Below are 23,753 nucleotides of genomic sequence, written 5' to 3' on the forward strand. Positions count from 1 at the left end.
CAACAATAACAGAGGCATGGTGACCCATGCCTGTAGTCCCAGCTACTCGGGAGACTGAGGCAGGAAAATCCCTTAAGCCCAAGAATTTGAGGCTGCAGTGAGCCATGATTGCACCACCACACTCCACCCTGGGCAATCTCGTGTCTGAAAAAAAGAAAAACAAAGCCAGAGGCATTACATTACCAGACTTCAAACTATACTACAAAGCTACAGTAACCAAAACAGCATGGTACTGGTACAAAAACAGACACATAGGCCAATAGGCCAATGGAACAGAATAGAGAACCCAGAAATGAAGCCACACATCTGATCAGTCATCTTATCTTCCACAAAGAAGTCAACAATAACAAGCAATGGGGAAAGGACTCCCTATACATAAATGGTGCTGGGATAGCTGGCTAGCCATATGCAGAAGAATGAAACTGACCCCTATCTTTCACCGTACATAAAAATTAATTCAAGACAGATTAAAGACTTGAATATAAGACCACAAACTGTAATAATGCTGGAAGAAAAACTGCAAAACACCATTCTGGACATGCGCCTTGGGAAATAGTTTCTTATTAAGCCCTCAATAGCAATTGCAACAAAAACAAAAGTTGACAAGTGAGACCTAATTAAACTAAGGAGCCTCTGTACAGCAAAAGAAACTATCAACAAAGGAAATTGATAGCCTACAGAATGGAATAAAATATTTACAACCTATGCATCTGACAAAGGTCTAATATCCAGAATCTACAAGGAACTTAAACAATTCAACAAGCAAACAACAAATAACTCCATTAAAAAGTGGGCAAAAGACATGAACAGACATGTCTCAAAAGAAGACACACAAGCAATCAAGAAACATATGAAAAAATGCTCCACATCACTAATCAGAGAAATGCAAATCAAAACCACAATGAGATTCCGTCTCACACCAGTCGGAATGGCTATTATTAAAAAGTCAAAAAATAACAGATGCTGGTAAGGCTACAGAGAAAAGGGAATGCTTATACACTGTCCGTGGGAATGTAAATTAGTTCAGCCACTGTGGAAAGTAATTTGGAGATTTCTCAAAGAGCTTAAAACAGAACTACCATTCAATCCAGCAGTCCCATTACTGGGTATATATCCAAAAGAAAATAAATCATTCAATCAAAAGGACACATGCACTTATATGTTCATCGCTGCACTATTCACAATAGCAAAGACATGGAATCAACCTAGATGCCCATCAATGGTGGACTGGATAAAGAAAGTGTGATACATGTACACCATGGAATACAATACAACCATAAAAAATAAAATTATGTCCTTTGCAGCAACATGGATGCAGCTGGAGACCAATTCTAATATCCTAAGCATATTAATGCAGGAACAGAAAATTCTAATATCCTAAGCATATTAATGCATGAACGGATAATCAAATACCACATGTTCTCACATATAAGTGGGAGCTGAACATTGGGTACTCATGGACATAAAGATGAGAACGACAGACATGGAGGACAAATAGAGGGAGGAGGGAGGAAGGGGGTTGAAACACTAACTGTTGGGTACCATGCTCACTACATAGGTGACAGGATCATTCATATCCCAAATCTCAGCATCACGCAATATACCCTTGTAACAAACTTGCACATGTGCCCCCTGAATCTAAAATAAAAGTTGAAATTATTTTTTTTTAAATGTGGCCAGGCACAGCAGCTCACCCCTGTAATCCCAGCATTTTGGGCGTCCGAGGCAGGAGGATCACCTGAGGCCAGGAATTCGAGACCAGCTGGCCAACATGGTGAAATCCCATCTCTACTAAAAATACAAAAATTAGCCAGGCATGGAGGCAGGCGCCTGTAATCCCAGCTACTCGGGAGGCTGAGGCAGGAGAGTCACTTGAACCCAAGAGGCAGAGGTTGCAGTGAGTCAAGTTTGCACCATTGCACCCCAGCCTGGGCGACAAGAGCAAACTCTGTCTCAAAAAGAAAAGAAAAGAAAAGAAAATGTTATTGCAGGCATAAAAGAAAAATGGGAGGGTTATAGTTTGCCATGAAGCACATTCTCAAGAGTAGTTTATTAACTGCTCTAATGAGCTCATTAGTACCCAAAAGTCTACTTGCTCTTAAGGCAATAGAAAGAAAAACAGATTACTTTTTGATGCATTTTGTATTCTAAATTCTTCCATGAACTTTAGCCTTGACTAACAATATATTTTCTTCAGATCGTATTCATAGAGAAAGCTCACTTGGAGGAAAAAGAAATTTTTCCTTTTCATATAACACTTATCAATAAATAGTGTCTAGTATGGAAACAACTGGAATCTGAACACTTCAGAAACTGCAGAGGAGGTGGTAGGGTGCGTAAAAGCATGAACATTAGGAGAAAAAAAGGGCTTAGCAAGATCTCTTGTAAGGATCTTCCATTTGCAGAGGTGACAATAATGTTTGTCGATGCTTTGAGCTGAATGTGAATATTTCTTTTTATCAAAAGATAACATTAAAACTCTTCATTCTAATGTTCTAGTTGTAAATAGAATGTCTGAATGGAAAACAAATAAATAAGGTAAAGTAAAAACTGAAGAACTTTAGACCTTCTCATTTTATAGTAAGAAGTTTCTGAAAGACCTTACATTTTTGATAAGGACACCTGCCATTCGTCACTAGAAAATGGCCCACTTGCTCATGACCGTGACATTGAGCCACACCTTTTCTGCACTAGGCACAGGGCCAAGGGCTTTATTCATTATCCCATTAAATCTTCACAATAGCTCTAAGGGATGAACACCATTTTATTCCCTTCCACAAAAGGAAACTGGAGTTTAGAGAGGTTCAGAAGTGGTTGCACAACTAGTTAGTGGCTCAGATAAAACTTACACAGGTCTTTCTGAGCCAAAAGCTCATGCATCGTCCCCACTATTGGCAGCCTTATAACCAATGTCACCACTCATTCTGCCCACTCAAATGACTTCAACCATTTACAAATATGGAGACGTATTTTAATGGCATTTACTTGGCAAAAGTGTAACCCAACAGAGCTGTTGCATGCAATGGGTAAGTCAATGCAGTTTTTAAAAATGTGTTAAAAGATCGGTATATCGTGAGGTGCCAGAAAATGTATTTAATTGCTTTTAATTTTTATTTATTTATTTTTAAAATTTTTGTAGAGACAGGGTCTTCCCCTGTTGCCCAGGCTGGAGTGCAGTGGCATGATCACAGCTCACTGTAACCTTGAACTCCTGGGCTCAAGTGATCCTCCCACCTCAGCCTCCTGAGCAGCTAGGACTACAGGTGCATGCCATCATGCCCAGACAATTTTATATGTTTTTGTAGAGACAAGGTCTCGCTATGTTTTCCAGGCTGGCCTTGAACTCCTGGCCTCGAACTCCTGGCCTCAAGCAATCTTCCCTTCTTGGCCTCCCAAAGTGCTAGGATTACAGGTGTAAACCACCATGCCCAGTCCAGAAAATGTATTTCAAATGAGCAAACATCCTATCACCTGGAACACAGATAATACACACAAGGTAAATGTGCTCTCACTCACTCCTCCCTTACCCATGGTGGCATCATTAGTCAATCACAGCATTCATCTGTGCTAAGTCTGGATGTGGTCTCAGGATCCTTTCCACACCAGCACTAAAACCACAGGCAGCCGTGTAATGAAGCTTATCTGCTACTCTTCATCTGAATGCACTAAATTGTGGTACAATTTATGTCGAAGCTTTTTCAAACTCTTTCCACTTTTGTAGAGATAAATCAGGCTCTACTAAGAAAAATCTCAAAAGATGAAGAGTTGACTCGGCAACAATGAATGTTGTTCTAGGACCCTTCTGGCCGGGTCCTAGACCACACTGTGCATGAACGTGTGTTTGTCTTGGCACCCCTCTCCTAGGGCCCTCTAGCTTTTTCATCATCACCTCCCATCTCTGGGGCACACTGACTGGTGCTGCCTTCTAGAAAAGTGCATCAGGCTGTCATCTTGGTGCATAAGCTCGTGACATACAGTAAGTCACTTTCTTATCCTGGTCCTTAAACTCCTCTGTGAAATGGGAAATAATACCAATCTATTAACCTTATATAGCTTAAAGTGCTGGCCACCTCTAGAGAATCAGGCTAATCAGGCTCTGCTATTAATGGACTTTGGAAACCATGTCCCACCCTGTTGACCAACTCAAAGGAGAAACTCTGCCTCTGTAATCAGCCCACGATGCTGGGCCATCCACCCTATCAGGGCCATACACAGAGATAATGGGGGAAACCAGGAGTCAGCCCCAAGGCGTCTGTTTCTGCTTTATCAAAGCCTAGAGATGTCATGCCCAGAGAGAAGCAAGCGTGAAGGCCTAGAAGACAAAGCAAGGAGGTACGGAACTGGGAAAGGACATAAAGCTTGGGGACAAAACAAAAAAGGGGGCAAGGGTTTCGACAAGGCTCAGCCACATGATAAGCTGGGATGGCAGTTCAGGAGCCCATTCCACAATGCCTGCCGTCATCTGTGGCGCCTTTTGAGGGGACCTCAAGGTGTTTCCACAGGCCTTGAGTATGCCAGGCACTGTGTTAGGTCCTGGTGAGATCCTGCTAAGGAAGGCTATATGGTCTCTGGGCTCCCAGATTTACAGTCCAGTAGGGGAGACTAATGAAAGCCATGAAATCAATCATAAATAATATACTTACTTACTGGATACTAAGAAAGAGAATAATGACAGAGGTGACTTTTTTTTTTTTTTGAGACGGAGTCCCGCTCTGTCGCCCAGGCTGGAGCACAGTGGCACGATCTCAGCTCACTGCAAGTTCCGCCTCCCAGGTTCACACCATTCTCCTGCCTCAGCCTCCCAAGTAGCTGAGACTACAGGCACCCGCCACCACATCCGGCTAATTGTTTGTATTTTTAGTAAAGATGGGGTTTCACCGTGTTAGGTAGGATGGTCTTGATCTCCTGACCTTGTGGTCCGCCCACCTCGGCCTCCCAAAGTGCTGGGATTACAGGCATAAGCCACCGCTCCTGGCCCCAGAGGTGACATTTAAGCTGAAACTTGAAACATGAAAAGGAGCTTGATAAGCAGAAAGCAGAGACGCTGCACCAAGAGATGAATGGATAACATGTGATCCATCCATACAGTGGAATATTATTCAGCCTTAAAAAGGAATCACGTTCTGATACGTGCTACAACATGCGTAAACCTTGAAAACATGCTAAGCAAAAGAAGCCAGACATAAAAAGACAAGTATTATATGATTCCACATATATGAAGTGTGTAGAATAGGCAAATTCCTAGTGACAGAAAGCAGATAGAGGTTGCCAGAATCTAGAGGGAGAGACAATGAGGAGTTAGTGTTCAAAGGGTATGGAGTTTCCATCTGGGATGATGAAAAAGTACTGGAAATGGATAGTGGTGATGGTGACACAACATCATGAATGTACTTAGTGGCGCTAAATTGTCCACTTACATATGGTTAAACGGTCAATTTTATATTATGTGTATTTTACCCAATAAAAAAACTTTTTAAAGCAAGGAGGCCAGGTGCAATGCCTCATGCCTGTAATCCCAGCTACGTGAGAGGCTGAAGCAGAAGGATCACGTGAGTCTGGAGTTCGAGGCTGCACTGAGCTATGATCATACCATTGCACTCCAGTGTGGGCAACAAAGCAAGACCTCATCTCTAAAAGTACACATAAAAAATTTTAAAAATAGGCCAGGTGTGGTGGCTCATGCCTATAATCCAGCACTTTGGGAGACTAAGGCACGAGGATCACTTGAGTCCAGGAGTTTGAGACCAGCCTGGGCAACATAGTGAGACTCTGCCTCTGTGAAAAATTAAAAAAAAAAAAATAGCCTGGCATGGTGGCACACACCTGTAGTCTAAGCTATTCCGGAGGGAGGTGGAAAGATCACTTGAGCCCAGCCGTTCAAGACTGCAGTAGGCCGTGGTTGCACCACTGCACTCCAGCCTGGGTGACAGAGCAAGACCCTGTCTAAAAGAAAAACCAAAAAACAAAAAAAACCCTTTCCCTCAGCAGCATCCAAATTCATAATTTTCTAGTGTTTTTAGTGGAATTCCCAATTCCTGTGGCTTTATAACTCTGAGATAAAAATACAATGTCAGTTGGCACATGGCCCAGATTCTAGAGTCCCAAAGAAGACTGAAGGATAAATAAGAAGGGGTGTGTGAGCTCAGAAAGGAGCAGGCACAGCAGTGAGAAACCGAGGCCATGTGGTGACACAGGGGAGGAGGAGGAGGAGGAAGGTGTCAGTGGGCAGAGGGAGCAGTTATTAGAGAAGGAAAAAAGAAGCGAAGGTCTTTTAAATAACAGTTCTTTGGGAAAATGCAGCAAGCACTCTCCTCTAAATTAATTTTCTACATTCTCAGTCTAATAATCTAGATGATTGCTAATTTTCAAGGCAATCTAAATGGTTTTATATGGGGTTGCCTATGTAAATCCTTAGAGGGTTCTTTGATAGACACTATGGCACATTTTAATCTAAGTTCTGCATTTTAGTTGATCCATTGAAAGATCATCTTAGAACTAAAATGTTATCTTTAGAAATTCTTAACCCCTGAGGATGATAATTAATGATCAAAATGCATGTAGAGCCTACACAGCAAGTCAGAATATCAAAATGATTAACTTAGCCATGCACATCACTGGGGTTTCTCAACTATGCAATAAATTCAATGAAAATTGTGAGCGTTTCTCTTTTTTCCAGAATGAAAGCAGGTTTCCTTGTCTGATATGTGAAAAATTCCATCATGCTCACTTTGGCAGCATATATACTAAAATTGGAACGATACAGAGACTAGCATGATCCCTGTGCAAGTATGACATGCAAATGCATTAAGCATTCCATTAAAAAATTTCTTTCAATACAGAAAGTATATAAAATACAAAAATTGTCTGGGTGCGGTGGCTCATGCCTGTAATCCCAGAACTTTGGGAGGCCAAGGTGGGCAGATCACCTGAGGTCAGGAGTTGAGACCAGCCTGGCCAGCATGGCAAAACCCCATCTCTACTAAAAATACAAAAAATTAGCTGGGCATGGTGGCAGACACCTGTAATCCCAGCTACATGGGAGGCTGACACAGGGAGAATGGCTTGAACCCAGGAGGCAGAGGTTGCAGTGAGCTAGATTGCGCCATTGCACTCCAGCCTGGGCAACAGAGTGAGACTCCATCTAAAAAAAAATGTATATTATATATATGTATATATATGTATGTATGACTGTATATATGTGTGTGTGTGTATATATATATATATATATATGAAGTCCAGGATCCCAAACTCCCCCAGTGGAAATTATCACCATTAATATTTTGATGTATGGCATTCTAAACATTTTTCTAAGCTTATCTGTATGTAGGAACTTTTTCAAAATTAAGATTGTTATTCATAGAATTTGTAACTCTGAAACATACTATTAATACTTATCTATGTCAATAAATATTCTTTTTTTTTTTTTTTTGAGATAGAGTCTTGCTGTGTCGCCCAGGTTGGAGTGCAGTGGCACAATCTCAGCTCACAGCAACCTCCACCTCCCGGGTTCAAGCAATTCTCCTGCCTCAGACTCCTGAGTAGCTGGGATTACAGGTGCACGCCACCATGCCCAGGTAATTTTTTGTATTTTTAGTAGAGATGGGGTTTCACCATGCTGGCCAAGCTGGTCTCAAACTCCTGACCTCGTGATCAGCCTGCCTTGGCCTCCGAAAGTGCTGGGATTACAGGCGTGAGCCACTGTGCCTGGCCTGCAATAAATATTCTTTTTTAAATATTGTTTTTCTAACATAATTTTATTGGATACATAATATTCCATTTTAAGGGATTGATTTACTTAACCAGTCTCTTACTGTTAGACATTTGAGATTGTTTCTAATATTTCACTACAATAAATAGTTATAAACAAATATAACCACAGCAAATTAGAAGGCTTTACACTTCTTTCCATGCACAAATAAACTGGAAAATCTGGATGAAGTAAATGATTTTCTAGAAATACATAATTTACCAAAATTGATCTTAAGAGGGAAAGAAAAAGAGTAGACATGATTAGATATACCAGTAAGTATGGGAAGAATTTAAAAATAGTCCAAATAGTCCAAGGGCTACCTCTCCAATAGTGCCACATCCAGATGGTTTTATAGGTGAAATCTCCCAAATCTTTAAAAATTCTATTTGTAGTATTCCAGAAATAGAGAAAGAAGGAAATTTTTACATTCTTTTTTTTTAAATTCAGAATAACATTAATACCAAACTGAACAAAGATGGCACAGGAAAAGAAAATAGAGCAATTTCACTTATGAATATCAATTCAAGATTTCTAAGTAAAATTTAGCAAATATAATCCAAATGAAAGGAATAAAACACCAAAAACCCAGATCAATTCATTCCAGCAATTAGTACTGATCGTTATCAGGAAATCTAACAATATAACCCACACATTATTATTTTTTTTTTCTTTATGAGATAGGGTCTCACTCTGTCACCCAGGCTGGAGGGCAGGGTGTGATCATGGCTCACTACAGCCTCAACCTCACATGCTCAAGTGATCCTCCCACCTCAGCCTCCCAACTAGCTGGGACTATAGGCATGCACCACCACTCTCAGGCTGGTCTTGAACTCCTGGGCTCAAGCTATCTGCCTGCCTGGGCCTCCCAGAGTGCTGGAATTACAGACATGAACCACTGCATCTGGCCACATTATTATTTAAAAGAAGAAAAAATATATATAATCACCTGCCTAAAAGACATGATAAAAATAACTTATTTCCAATTAAAAAAAAAGAAATTCCTAAAAAGTGGGAATAGATTGATACTTCCTTTAGATTATGGACATATAGCCAAAAACTAGAAAAATGGTAATTTAAAAAATTTGTTTTCACTTTTCAGATGGAAACAGGCACATAAAATGATAATATTTGTAGATAGAGAAACAGAAAACCAGGTCAAGCGTGGTGGCTCATGCCTGGAATCCCAGCACTATGGGAGGCGGAGACAGGCAGATCACTTGAGCCCAGGAGTTCAAGACCAGCCTGGGCAACATGGTGAAACCCCATCTCTATAAAAAATACAAAAATTGTCCAGGCATGGTAGCTCGTGCCTGTAGTCCAGTTACTCAGGAGGCTGAGGTGGGAGGATGGCTTGAGCCCAGGAGCACCAGTGCACTCCAGTCTGGGTGGCAGAGCGAGACTCTGTCTCAAAAAAAAAAAAAAAAAGAAAAAGAGAAAGAAAAAGGAAAAAGAAACAGAAAGCCAAAATTTTTAAAAAACTAACCAAAAGCCAGTGTCATCATAAAAAAGTGGCTGAAAACAATTCTGAAACTAGAATTCCTGGGTTCAAATTCAGCTCTGTCTTTAGTTGTGTGACCTTAAACAAATTACCTTCATGCATCACTTAACAATCCGCATACATTTTGAGAAATGCATCATTAGGTAATTCCTTCATTGTGTGAAGTCACAGAGTGTACTTACACCAACCTAGATGGTAGAGCCTGCTACTCACTTAGGCTGTATGGTATACCTATTGCTCCTAGGCTACAAATTCACAAAGCATGTTACTATACTGAATACTGTAGGCAACTATAACACAATGGGAAGTACTTATATATCTAAACATAGAAATGATACAGTAAAAATACAGAATAAAAGATAAAATATGATACACCTGTAATAGGGCACTTACCATGAGTGGAGCTTGCAGGGCTGGAAGTTGCTCTGGGTGAGTCAGTGAGTGAATAGTGAGTGAATGTGAAGGCCTAGGACATTACTGTACACTTTTATGTATAGTAATGTATATACAGTAATGTACTCGCTGGCAGAGCTGTAAGTTTGTTTACACCAGCAATGCCACAAACATGTGAGTGTGATGCACTTCATTATGATAGCTACGATGTCACTAGGCAATAGGAATTTTCCAGTCTCATTATGATCTTATGGGACCACTACAATGTGGTCCATCATCATATATAAAGTGCTTAAAATAATACTTGGCACACAGTGCCATATGAGTAGACATGATTAGATATGCCAAATATCGGCCAGGCGCAGTGGCTCACACCTGTAATCCCAGCACTTTGGGAGGCCAACACGGGCAGATCACTTAAGGTCAGGAGTTCAAGACTAGCCTGGCCAACATGGTGAAACCCCATCTTTACTAAAAACACAAAAATCAGCCAGGTGTAGTGGTGGGTGCCTGTAATCCCAGCTACTCGAGTGGATGAGGCATGAGAATCATTTGAACCCAGGAGGCAGAGGTTGCAGTGAGCCAAGATCGTGCCACTGCACTCCAGCCTGGGTGACAAAGCGAGATTCTGTCTCAAAAATATATATATATATATATTATATATATGTTATTCCCACAAGACAGTATATATATATATATTTATATTATTATATATATTATATATATATATGTTCATTCCCACATGACTTCTGGGAATATATCTATTTCTATCTATCTATCTATATATATATATATACCTAATATCAAATATATATATATATATACACCTAACATCAAAAAACTAACATCACGCATGAAGAAACACCCAAACCATTTCCCTAATAGTCAGGAATAAAAAAATAATATTCAAAGGCAACACTACCATTTAAGTCTTTGTTCTAAAAATACAAAGTTATCAATCAAGAGAAAAACATAACTTTTATAAAGAAAGACTTTTATAAAGAAAAACTTTTGGCAGGCGCGGTGGCTCACGCCTGTAATCCCAGCACTTTGGGAGGCCGAGGCGGGCGGATCACGAGGTCAGGAGATTGAGACCATCCTGGCTAACACGGTGAAACCCCGTCTCTACTAAAAAAAAATACAAAAAATTAGCCGGGCGTGTTGGCGGGCGCCTGTAGTCCCAGCTACTCGGGAAGCTGAGGCAGGAGAATGGCGTGAACCCGGGAGGTGGAGCTTGCAGTGAGCCGAGATCGTGCCACTGCACTCCAGCCTGGGGGACAGAGCAAGACTCCGTCTCAAAAAAAAAAAAAAAAAAACTTTTATAAAGAAAAATTTATGAATGGAATTATCATTATTTGCAGAGGATATGATACTATTCCTGAAAATATCAAGAAAATCAACTGAAAATCTATGAGAAACAAATAGGAATTTTAAAGATTTACTTAATCATTTACTCCCTGAAACTGAAATTTAGAGAAAAATATGAAAACAGTTTCAAGGTGGTATGAACTGGGAACCTGAATTTTTTGAAAACTCACCTTGGCAATGTAATTTTGGGGACTCCCATGTGCCCAGGGCTGTGCAGCTTGAAACTGTATCTTCTGGAACACTGAAAAATCCTTCTCTGCAAGCATAACGAACCTGGCTGCCCAGCCTAGACGTATAATTTCCTATGATATAGCCATCTGGAACCTCAGGAGGGGTACCACAGTCTATTTCTGAAAATAAATTAATGTCAAATTCACTACCTTGTGAATGTAGATATTCAAAATTCACAATCTCTCTCTACCTCTACCCTATTCCTCACACACACACCCCCAAGCCATATTTTAAGTACACTGGTTCATTCCCACATGACTTCTGGGAACATTTCCAACAATTGTCTTTATTCAATCTTTTGGCCTTCCATAGGTAAAGCATCTAACCCTCACTAATTTACACTAACTAAAGAGAAGCCTTGTCCAATGAAATAAAAAATCTGAATTGCAAAATACCTTAAGATATATGTCCCTTGATGATTTTCAGGGTCACTTTTGAGATGCAGGGACCTTACCAAATCATTGGCATTTACTACCTAACATAGTAGTTAATATCGGAATATCTATTAACTGCTAATAAAAATCCTTTAAGTTTACTAATTTCAGCTTTTTTTTTTTTTTTTGAGACAGAGGTCTCACTCTGTTGTCCAGGCTGGAGTGCAATGGCATGATCTCGGCTCACTGCGACCTCTATCTCCTGGGTTCAAGAAATTCTCATGCCTCAGCCTCCTGAGTAGCTGGGATTACAGGCGCCCACCACAACACCTGGCTATTTTTTTTATTTTTAGTAGAGATGGGGTTTCACTGTGTTCGCCAGGCTGGTCTCGAACTCCTGACCTCAAGTGATCCACCTGCCTTGGCCTCCCAAAGATCTGAGATTACAGACATGAGCCACTGCCCCTGGCCTAATTTTAGCTTTTTAAACATGGCCCCCTCTAACTTGATTGTTGTTATTTGCTTTATTTCATAGCTTGTACAAAATGTGCAAAGGATCAGATCACCTCCACCTACCTCCCCAACACAGGCTTGGAGCAGAAGAAAGTCATCATCAACAAAATTTCACCTTGAGATGCTGCATTTTTTGGCAGAAACCCACCTGTGCATGATGTGGCATCGGTGGTCGGGTGGAAAGGCTCGGGTCCATTCCTTGGCAAGTATCCATCCATACAGTAGCATTCAAAGCTCCCACGAGTGTTCACGCATCGCCCTCCATGCCTGCACAGGCCAGAAACTTCACACTCATCTATGTCTTGGGACCCAATCCAAATAGAGAAAAGGAGAGAAAAACAGAAAAAAAAAAAAAAAAGGAGACGATGTTGTGACAGCCATTTTTTCACATTTTCAAGCTACTCTTATAAAAAGATGCATTTGTTTGCAATTGTATCATACATTTTATTTTATGCCTTATGGGTTCTTCTCATATATCGTTCATATCGTAGGCACTGAAAACATAGCAAGTGCTCAATAAATGTTTGTCAGTGTGTTCTGGGATTTTACAAAAACCGATAACCATCACCAGCTCCCTGACACCCAACAAAATGAACTCAAAAACATAAATATATCCAATCACTAAAAAATATCCTGACCGGGCATGGTGGCTCACACCTGTAATCCCAGCACTTTGGGAGGCCAAGGCATGTGGATCACTTGAGGTCAGGAGTTCAAGACCAGCCTGGCCAACATAGTGAAACCCCATCTCTAGTAAAAATACAAAAATTAGCCAGCCATGGTGGTGCACACCTGTAGTCCCAGCTATTCAGGAGGCTGAGGGAGGAGAATCACTTGAACCTAGGAGGTGGAGGTTGCAGTGAGCCAAGATCACGCCACTGCACTCAGCCTGGGTGACAGAGCAAGACCCTGTCTCAAAGAAAAAAAAAAAAAATCCAATCACTAAAAAAGTCCAATCACTAAAAAAATCCAATCACTATAAATATATCCAATCACTAAAAAAATCCAGTCACTATAAATATATCCAGTCACTAAAATATATCCAGTCACTATAAATATATCCAATCACTATAAATCTATCCAATCGCTATAAATATACCCAATCACTATAACAAAAGAATGGTCCCAACCTCATACTAAAACATCTAAAGTAGGGCTTCAGATAGAAAACAATTTACAGGCCTGGCACTGTGGCTAATGTCTGTAATCCTAGCACTTTGGGAGGACTGCTTTAGTCCAGGAGTTTGAGACCAACCTGGGAACAAAGTGAGAACCCGTCTTAAAATTAACTTAAAATATAAACAAAATTTTTAATGTTTTAAATAAGGAAAACAATCTCCAGGAGAGTGAAAATGCCAGCCCATGAGTATAGGATGGTGTGGCAGGTAATAAGCTGGTAATTTAATTAGGAAAGGTCTTACTAATTTTATGAAAATGAGACGGGCTTAAAACAGGCTTCTGGAAGGACAGGACATGCCCCTTTGCAGATTTTTTGCACCTGACTGAAGACTACCAGAGGCAGCAGGTACAGGGTAAAAACTGCCCAATAAGCCAGAGGCTGGAGAAGAAATCTTTCTGCCAGTTAGCAGTTTTTTCCCTCAGAACTGACTTTAAAACTTTAAGAATTCCATCAGCTGGGCATGGCTGGGCATGCCTACGGTCCCAGTTGCTCAAGAGGCTGAGGCAGGAGGATTGCTTTGAGTCTGGGAGTTCAAGGCCAGCCTGGACAACACAGCAAGACCCTCACCTCTAAAAATAATAATAATACTATTTTCATCAGAGCCACATAGATCAATTCCACTTGGAGAAAACAAAAAAGCACCCTAACTGAAATTCCTAGGACATTTGCATAAAAACATCAGGGATTGAGCAGAAGATAGGAAGCGGCATGATTGAAGAAAGTCTGTTTAAAAAAAAAAAAATTCAAAAAGTTAGTAATACCATAATTTCCTTTTTTTTTTTTTGAGACAGAGTCTCACTCTGTTGCCCAGGCTGGAGTGCAATGGTGTGATCTTGGCTTATTGCAACTGCTGCCTCCTCACTTCAACTGATTCTCCTGCCTCAGTCTCCTGAGTAGCTGAGACTACAGGTGTGTACCACCACACTGGCTGATTTTTGTGTGTCTTTTTGTAGAGACAGGGTTTCACCATGTTGGCCAGGCTGGTCTCGAACTCCTGACCTCAAGTCATCCACCCACTTGGCTCCCAAAGTGCTGGGATTACAGGCATGAGCCAATGCACCTGGCTATAATTTCTTTTTCTTAAATGACATTTTAGCCCCCAAAAGATAAAAGAAAATTATCTCAGAATCCTTGTGAACTTTTATATTCTTTATTCTTTTTCCTTTTTGGTCTTGGATCAATGAACGCCTCTCCACTCACACCAATAATTGTTTGGGAACCAGTAATTCTATTTAATTGCTGAAGGAGCCCATCCAAGTCAAACCACCCTCACACAAGAAGAAGGGCCACAGAGCTTCTTCTCCTGGGTTGTGGCTCATGGTGGTTTCCATGATTCCCAGGAGTCATTCAGGGGGCAGTTCTAAGGACCAGAACATCTGCCAGTTCTCCACGACTGGCTGGAATCATCTCACACTAGAACCCCGGCAATTCATTCCTCCTATAACATTGGTGACATTCAGAGGCCTACCTGCAACCAGCTCCTGAGCTTGATGTTGACTCTGCAAAGCACAATACAACATGGATGCAGGATTCCTTGGAATCCAGGAACTAGGATTCACATCCTGTGTTTCCAGGCAAACAGTGACTAACTGCTGATACCCCAAAACTTGCTAAGCTCTGCCCCAGCTAAAGCCCACTGATGTTTCTCTGGCAACTGTGATTCTGAAAGAAACAGTATTATCAAGAAAAGCAATTCATCAGCTTTTACAAAGTGATAACTGGAGAACTCACAAGGAAAGGTCACGGGAATGGCTGCCAGTGGACATGGTCTTCATGGTGGGGGCATGGAAATGCTCCAAAATGAGACAGTGGTGATGCTAGCACAACTTTGTGAATATACTAAAAACCACTGAGTTGTATACACCAAAAGGGTGAATTTGATGGTATGTAAACTATAGCTCAATTTTTTACAAAGAGAAGGTCATTCAATCATTGCAAGAATGGAATAAATAAAAGTAGAGCCTAGATCTGGATTTTGTTCCAGGCAGACTGGGTCTAGTTTGGCTGACACCTATTTGGCCCTTACATAAAATATTTTCTTCTCTTTCCTCTTCCCCTCTTCTTCTTCCCTCCTCCTGTTCCCACCAATCTTCTCCCTCTTCCTCCTCCTCATTCTTCTTCCTAACTTAAAAAAAAAAAAATTAAGACAAAGTCTCACTCTGTCACCCAGGCTGGAGTGCAATGGCACAACCTTGGCTCACTGCAGCCTCAAAGTCCTGGGCTCCAGCGATCCTCCCACCTCAGCCTTCCAAGTAGCTAGGACAACAGGCACATGCCACCACATCCAGCTAATTTTCTTATTTTTTGTAAAGATGAAGTCTCATTATGTTGCCCAAGCTGGTCTTGAATTCCTGGTCTGAAGTGATCCTCCAGCCCTGGCCTCCCAAAGTCCTGGGGATACAGGCATGAGTCACCATGCCCAGCCTTCTTCATAACTTTCAAAAGCTGAATTCATCTCTTGGAACCATAAATATACTGATAAATATACAGTGGTAAGTTTTCCCTGGCAAACTCCCACAGCCTAGAAAACACAATTTCGGGGATCATATTCTCTAGAAAGTTCCCCTGATTCCTTCCTCACAGCCAAGATAAGTGACCCCTAGATTCCAGTAAATGCTGTTTGCTTACCTATGACTAACACTTTATACTGAAATTAGCTGTCTGCTCGTCACCCTCCCACTAGCACAGCCTTGTCATATAAGAAGTACATGAAAGGCCGGGCATGGTGGCTCACACCTATAATCCCAGCACTTTGGGAGGCCGAGGCAGGTGAATCAGCTGAGGTCAGGACTTCGAGACAAGCCTGGCCAACATGGTGAAACCCCGTCTCTACTAAAATACAAAAATTAGCTGGGCATGGTGGCGGGTGCCTGTAATCCCAGCTACTCAGGAGGCTGAGACAGGAGAATCACAGGAGAATCGCTTGAACCCAGGAGGCGGAGGTTGCAGTGAGCCGAGATCGTGCCACTGCACTCCAGCCTGGGTCACAGTGGCTCACGCCTGTAATCCCAGCACTTTGGGAGGCCAAGGCATGCAGATCACAAGGTCAGGAGATCAAGACCATCCTGGCCAATATGGTGAAACCCCATCTCTACTAAAAGTACAAAAATTAGCCAGGCGTGGCAGTGCGCACCTGTAGTCCCAGCTACTCAGGAGGCTGAAGCAGGAGAATCGCTTGAACCCGGGAGGCAGAGCCTGCAGTTAGCCGAGATCATGCCACTGCACTCCAGCCTGGGCAACAGAGCAAGACTCCGTCTCAAAAAGAAAAGAAAAAGTACATGAGAAATGTGTATTGAATAAACAAAACACTAGATCATCATCTTATATGCTTTCTTTTAGTGTCTTTTCTTCTTAATATACAAAATTTAATACTATAACATTGTACTTCTGCAACCATGCAGCCAGTAATTTGCTACCTAAAACAACAGGATATTATAAAACGTTTTCTCTGAAGGAATGTGTTCATTCATGCCAAGAATAAATCAAATGTATCCTTTGAGAGATTCTGCCTTGGTACAGGTCAAGAGGGAGGATGAATCCGAGCATAAGAACCTATGGTTCCTGGTAGCTAAGAAGATAAAATATGTTCTCCTTTCATTTTATTTTTCCTGAAAACCTTTAAATATCACGAAGCTTTCCAGCAGAGTCATTAAGTCTATGCAAAAGCATCTTAGAACCAGGAGGCTTTTTCTGCCTTTCCTCTTCATTATTGTTCAAAGATTTTCCTAGAAAGCCAGAGAGCAACATGAAATAGCATATGCTGTTTATAGAGTTCAGATAACAGAGGAGCCGCTAAAAATTAGGAGAGTTTGTCCCACCCTGTATTCGACCCAACCTACACAGCTCCTGTGCTCCCAAAACTCGCACTCCTCACTAAGCGTACACATGTGGGAGGCAAGCCCCATCTCCTAACAGGAACAACTCTGACCTCCTGTGAGCCAACAGCCGGGTGCCAGCCCCCGGATTAGTGTGCTCTGAGCTGAGGGGTGCCACTCACCCCAAGGACCCCTGACCTGTGGTTACAGGAACCTGCAGGAGGCACACCATCTCCAGAGAGTCCCCCCTCACTATTCATTGTCAAAATGATCAGGCCGGGCGCAGTGGCTCATGACTAATCCCAGCACTTTGGGAGGCCGAGGCGGGCAGATCACTTGAGGCCAGGAGTTTGAGACCAGCCTGGCCAATGTGGTGAAACCCCATCTCTACCAAAAATACAAAAACTAGCTGGGCATGGTGGTGCGTGCCTGTAATCCCAGCTACTCAGGAAGCTGAGGCAGGAGAATCGCTTGAACCCAGGAGGCGGAGGTTACAGAGAGTCGAGATTGTGCCACTGCACTCCAGCCTGGGCAATGGAGTGAGACCCTGCCTTAAAAAAAAAAAAAAAAAAAAAAAAGTTCAAACAAAATATTACAATGAAAAAAAAGGATACTACAATGAACTCCCATAGACTCACATCCCCCCAAGATTCAATCGTTGTTTACATTTTGCCATTGAAAGTAGTTTACAGACTAAAGGAATACTGTTATAGATACATCATCATAACACCCTAGATACCTCAGCATGCATCTCCCAAAATAAGAATATTATCCTATATGCCACAATACCATTATCCCATCTAACAAAACTAACATTAATTCTCTAATATTAACAATACACAGCCCAGATACTATCCTGCCATCGCCAATTGCCAACACCGCAGCCCCCTTCTTGAGTACCTGTACAAAAGGTGCCATCGTTGGGAATGAATGTCTTGTTGTTGTTTGTGGCTCGATATCCTTCCAGGCAAATGCAATAGAAGCCCCCGGGGGTGTTGTGGCAAGACGTGTGGTTCCCACAGACAACAGTGGCTCCAAACTGGCACTCATTTTTATCTGTTGACACACAGACAAGGCACCGGAAGAGCTATCAATCCACACCGACTTCAACAGCCCAGACTGTCCTCCCATGCTATGGACTCGGGAACCAATGTTCTGTGACCACACCTTAGTGATCTATTTCTCCAGCCTCTTCTCCTTTCACGATGCTCCCCAGACTACAGGACCTGGGCCCCTCGTAGTTATGTGCCAGGAGTGTATGAAACCCCAAGAGAAACACAACACCTCAATCTGGCAATCCGTCTGATTTGAAGATTGGGAGAAGAGGGTTCTCTTTGAACTTTTCCAAGCTTAAAAAGATCTTTTCAGAGGCCCACGGAAACAAACCAGCAGAATTCCCCTTTTCCAGTTCAGCCATTCTCATGGTTTTTCATGAAAGCCAGGGTAGGGTGATTTTACAGCCAGTGATTAACTGGAAAATTTCTTCCTTCTGAACTACCAAGAGACACAATGGAATTAGTGCTGCAGCCTCATCCGGAGCAGGGCTAAGGCAGGAGCAGGAACAGCTCATGCTAATGGTCAATGACCTGTGGTGAATAATGTTAGTCCCTCAGTGCAGAGGCCTGGAACATGGATGCTCGATGAGTCCCCAGAAGCTTGCCCGGAGTGTTTTTCATTCAATAATATGACACTGAAAGATGCAAAATGAAAGTAAATCTCCCTCTCATCTCTGCCCTCTAGCTCAGGGGTCAGCAAACTTTTCTCACAGTATCTGTTGCAACAACTCACCTTGCTCATGGGCACGAAAGCAGCCGTAGACAACAGGTAAACTACCAAGCAATGCTATGTTCCAGTAAAACTCCACCTACAGAAACAGGCAGCAGGTCGAACTTGGCCCATGGGCCATAGTTTGCTGACTCTGCCTAACCCTCTAATTGAAGAGGAAACTCCTATGACCAAATTGTGCATCCTTTTATAGCTGATCTATCCAGTTAGCTTTTTTTGGGAGAAAAATCATCAACTTATGAATTTGTAGCTTGTTTGTTACTTCGTGTTTTATTTCACCAGTGGGCCCCTCATATCCGTTTAATGGCCTCTCACAATTGCACTCAATTCCTGCTCACTCAAAAGTACCCTCCAGAAGATCTGGGTGGTTTTTTTTTATTATTTTTATTTTACAGTCATATGTCACTTAATGATGGGGACACGTACTGAGGATTGTGTCATTAGGCAAGTTCATCATTGTGGGAACATCATAGGGTGTATTTACACAAACCTAGATGGCATAGCCAACTACACACTTAGGTTATATGGTAGAGTGCAGTGCTCCTAGGCTAGAAACCTGTATAGCATGTTACTGTACTGAATACCGTAGGCAACTGTAACACAGTGGGAAGTATTTGTGTATCTAAATATATCTAAACATAGAAATGGTACAGTAAAAATACAGTATAAAATATAAAAAACTGATACACCTCTAGAGAGCACTTACCATGAAATGGAACTTGCAGGACTGGAAGCTGCTCTAGGTAAGTCAGTGAGTGAGTGAATAGGAAGGTCTAGAACATTAGGATACACAACTGTAGACTTTTATTTTTATATAGAGACAGGGTCTCCCTCTGTCACCCAGGCTAAAGTGCACTGGCACGATCATAGCTCACTGCAGCCTTGAACTCCTGGGCTCAAGCAATCCTCTTGCCTCAGCCTCCTGGGGCTAGGAGCAGCTAGCACTATAGGCACAAGCCATCTGGCCCAGTTAATTTCTAGTTTCTAATTGTGGAGATCAGCTCTCACTATGTTGCCCAGGCTAGTCTCAAACTCCTGGCCTTAAGGGATCCTCCCACCTTGGCCTCCCAAAGTGCTCCCAAAGGGATTACAGGTGTGAGCCACCACATCCAGCCTTACTGTAAACTTTCTAAACACTGTACACATAGGCTACACGAAATTTATAAAAGTATCTTTCTTGGCCAGGCGTGTTGGTTCACACCTGTAATCCCCAGCACTTTGGGAGGCTGAGGCAGGTGGATCGCCTGAGGTCAGGAGTTCGAGACCAACCTGGTCAACATGGTGAAACCCCATCTCTACTAAAAATACAAAAATTATCTGGGCATGGTGGCAGGCACCTGTAATCCCAGCTACACAGGAGGCTGAGGCAGGAGAATTGCTTGAACTTGGGAGGTGGAGGTTGCAGTGAGCTGAGATCATGCCATTGCACTCCAGCCTCGGCAACAAGAGTGAAATTCCATCTCAAAAAAAAAAAAAAAGTATCTTTCTTGGCCAGATGCAGTGGCTCAAGTCTGTAATCCCAGCACTTTGGGAGGCCGAGGCAGGCAGATCACCTGAGGTCAGGAGTTCAAGACCATCCTGGCCAACATGGTGAAACCACGTCTCTACTAAAAATACAAAAATTAGCCAGGTGTGGTAGTGCACACCTGTAATCCCAGCTACTTGGGAGGCTGAGGCAAGCGAATCATTTGAACCCAGGAGGCGGAGGTTGCGGTGAGCAGAGATCGCGCCATTGCACTCCAGCCGGGGCTACAGAGTTCAAGACCAGCCTGGCCAACACGGTGAGACCTCATCTCTGCAAAAAATAAACAAAATTAGCCTGGTGTTGTGGTATGCCTCTGTAGTCTCAGCTACTTGGAGCCTGAGGTGGAAGGATCACTTAAGCCCAGGAGGCCAACGCTGCAGTGGGCCGAGATCACACCACTGCACTCCAACACAGGTAACAAAGTGAGACCCTAGCTAAAAAAAAAAAAAAAAATCCTAAGACCCAAACACACACACACACAATAGCTTAGGCCTACACAGGGTCAGGATCATAATATCACTGTCTTCCACTTCCACATCTTGTCCCACTGGAAGGTCATCAAGGACAAGAGCATACATGGAGCTGTCATCTCCTATGATAAAAATGCTTTCTTCTGCAACACATCCTGAAGGACCTGCCTGAGGCTGTTTAGTAGTTAGCTTTTTTTAATAAGTAGAAGAAGTACACTCTAAAATAATGATAAAACATATGGCATAGTAAATGCATAATTCAGTAATATAATCATTTATTCTCATTTTCAAGTATTATATACTATACTTTTTTTTTTTTTTTTTTGAGACAGAGTTTCACTCTTGTCACCCAGTCTGGAGTGCAATGGCGCGATCTCGCCTCCTGGGTGAGATTGAACCTCTGCCTCCTGGGTTCAAGCAATTCTCCTGTCTCAGCCTCCCAAGTAGCTGAGATTACAGGTGCCTGCCACCATGCCCGGCTAATTTTTGTATTTTTAGTAGAGATGGGGTTTCACCATGTTGGACAGGCTGGTCTTGAACTTCTGGCCTCAGGTGATCCTCCTGCCTTGGCCTCCCAAAGTGCTGGGATTACAGGCATCAGCCACCATGCCTGGCCTATGTACTATACATTATTGTATGTGCTATACTTTTATACAACTGGCAGCACAGTAGGTTTGCTTACACCAGCATCACTACAAACACATAATGCATTGTGTTATAACATTATGACAGCTACGACATCTCTAGGTGATAGGAATTTTTCAGCTCCATTATATAATCTTATGGGCCCACTGTTGTATATTTGGTCTATCATTAACCACAACATTGTTATATGGCACATGACTGTCTTACCTTTGTAAATTTTAATTGGCTTTGGAACATGATTCACCATATTAAAACTATCAGTGGGACCAGGTGCAGTAGCTCAAGCCTGTAATTCCAGCACTTTGGGAGGCCAAGGCAGGCAGATCACCTGGGCCTCACTGGAAGGGACATTTCGGTTTGTAGAGGAGTCTAGAATTCTCAAGACCCTAGGCTTAATACCATGTTATAGCACCTCTGGCACATGTATAACCTCGCCCGCAATCTATGTCTGGCACAGTCTCAGCAGGCCAAGCATGAGGATGCACAGTGACTGCTGTCTGGGAGCAGTACCACATAAATTAATAAAGCCCCTTCCGCCCATTAAGAGGAGTTTCTTTGTTCAAAAATCAAAGGGCAGGGCCAGGTGCGGTGGCCCACACCTGTAATCCCAGTACTTTGGGAGGCCGAGGCAGGCAGATCACCTGAGGTCGGGAGTTCAAGACCAGCCTGGCCAACATGGTGAAACCTCGTCTCTACTAAAAATACAAAAATTAGCCAGGTGTGGTGGTGCCTGCCTGTAATCCTAGCTACTCGGGAGGCTGAGGCAGGAGAATCACTTGAACTCAGGAGGCAGAGGTTGCAGTGAGCCGAGATCGTGCCACCGCACTTCAGCCTGGGTGACAGAGGGAGACGCCATCAAAAAAAAAAAAAAAAAAAAAAAAAAAAAAGTCAAAGGGCAAGCTAGCATCCATGGGAGGAGGAATTCCTTTGGTAAGGGAACAGAAAAATTTATCCATTCTTCTCAACTTCATTTCTATCTCACTGCTAGCAAGTGCGGGTGAGGAATGGGAGGGTGAGAAGCATTAGGAGAAATTCCCCGTGGAGCCTCAGACTGCAGGGTAGCCAAACTTCTCATGGGTAGAAACCTAAAAAACAAGAGTCAAAGAAGGCTTCACTCCAGCCTGCAGAATGGGCAATGGTTGGTGACTGCAAAAGCTTGTGTCTGCAAAGTGAAAGGTGACTTTTTGAAGACAAGACTACGTTGGGGTTTTTTTGTTTTGTTTGTTTTTAGTTTCTTTTTTTTATTTTTAAGAGATGGGATCTTACTCTGCCACCCAGACTGCAGTGCAGTGGTGGCCAGGTGCGGTGGCTCATACCTATAATCCCAGCACTTTAGGAAGCTGAGGCAGGAGGATCACTTGAGCCCAGGAGCTCAAGACCACCCCAGGCAATGTAGTGAGACCCTGTATCTACTAAAAATGAAGAAGAGGAAGAAGAAAAGGAAGAAGAGAAGGAAGAAGAGGAAGAGGAAGAAGGAGAAGGAGAGAGGGAGAAGGAGAAAAGAAAGAAGAGGAGGAGGAAGAAGAAGGAGGAGGAGGAAGGATGGAAGGAAAAGGAAAGGAGAGAGAGAGAGAGAGAGAGAGAAAGAAAGAAAGAAAGAAAGAAAGAAAGAAAGAAAGAAAGAAAGAAAGAAAGAAAGAAGGAAAGAGAAGGAAGAGAAGAAGAAAGAAAAACACTAGCTTAGCTGGGGGTGGCGGCAAGGTTGCAGTGAGCTATGATCATGCCACTGCACTCCAGCCTGGGAAACAGAAAGCCCTTGTCTCTACAAATAAAATAAAGATAAAAATAACTCACTGGCCGGGTACAGTGGCTGACGCCTCTAATCCCAGCACTTTGGGAGGCCAAAGCGGGTAGATCACGAGGTCAGGAGTTCGAGACAAGCCTGAGCAACATGGTGAAACCCAGTCTCTACTAAAAATACAAAAATTAGCTGGGCGTGGTGGCACACGCCTGTAATCCCAGCTACTCAGGAGGCTGAAGCAGGAGAATCACTTGAACCTGGGAGGTGGAGGTTGCAGTGAGCCAAGATCGCAGCACTGCACTCCAGCCTGGGTGACAGAGTAAGACTCCACCTCAAAAAAAAAAAAAAAAAAAAAATACTCACTGAAGCTTCGAACTCCTGGGCTCAAGCCACCCTCTTGCCTCAGCCTCCCAAATACCTGGGAGTACAGGCATGTGCCACCACATGTGGCTAATTTAAAAAAAC

General features: G+C 42.6%; 1 protein-coding gene and 1 non-coding gene across 2 annotated transcripts in view; one reads left to right on the top strand and one right to left on the bottom strand.

Annotated features, from left to right (window-relative positions):
- SUSD1 (sushi domain containing 1) overlaps positions 1–23,753 on the bottom strand; it is a 135,438-nt gene that overhangs the window by 92,584 nt on the left and 19,101 nt on the right. Inside the window, exons 4-6 of the mRNA XM_030817622.1 lie at positions 18,023–18,178; positions 12,276–12,428; positions 11,180–11,359 (exon numbers count right to left, since the gene is read on the bottom strand). Coding sequence (XP_030673482.1) covers positions 11,180–11,359; positions 12,276–12,428; positions 18,023–18,178 — 489 coding nt within the window. The remainder of the gene's footprint in view (positions 1–11,179; positions 11,360–12,275; positions 12,429–18,022; positions 18,179–23,753) is intronic.
- Positions 6,720–6,829, top strand: LOC115836459. The gene has a single exon (XR_004031542.1). It is a non-coding gene; the product is annotated as a U6 spliceosomal RNA (small nuclear RNA).

The sequence above is a fragment of the Nomascus leucogenys genome, chromosome 8, assembly GCF_006542625.1.
Source record: "Nomascus leucogenys isolate Asia chromosome 8, Asia_NLE_v1, whole genome shotgun sequence".
Classification (NCBI taxonomy): Eukaryota; Metazoa; Chordata; class Mammalia; order Primates; family Hylobatidae; genus Nomascus; species Nomascus leucogenys.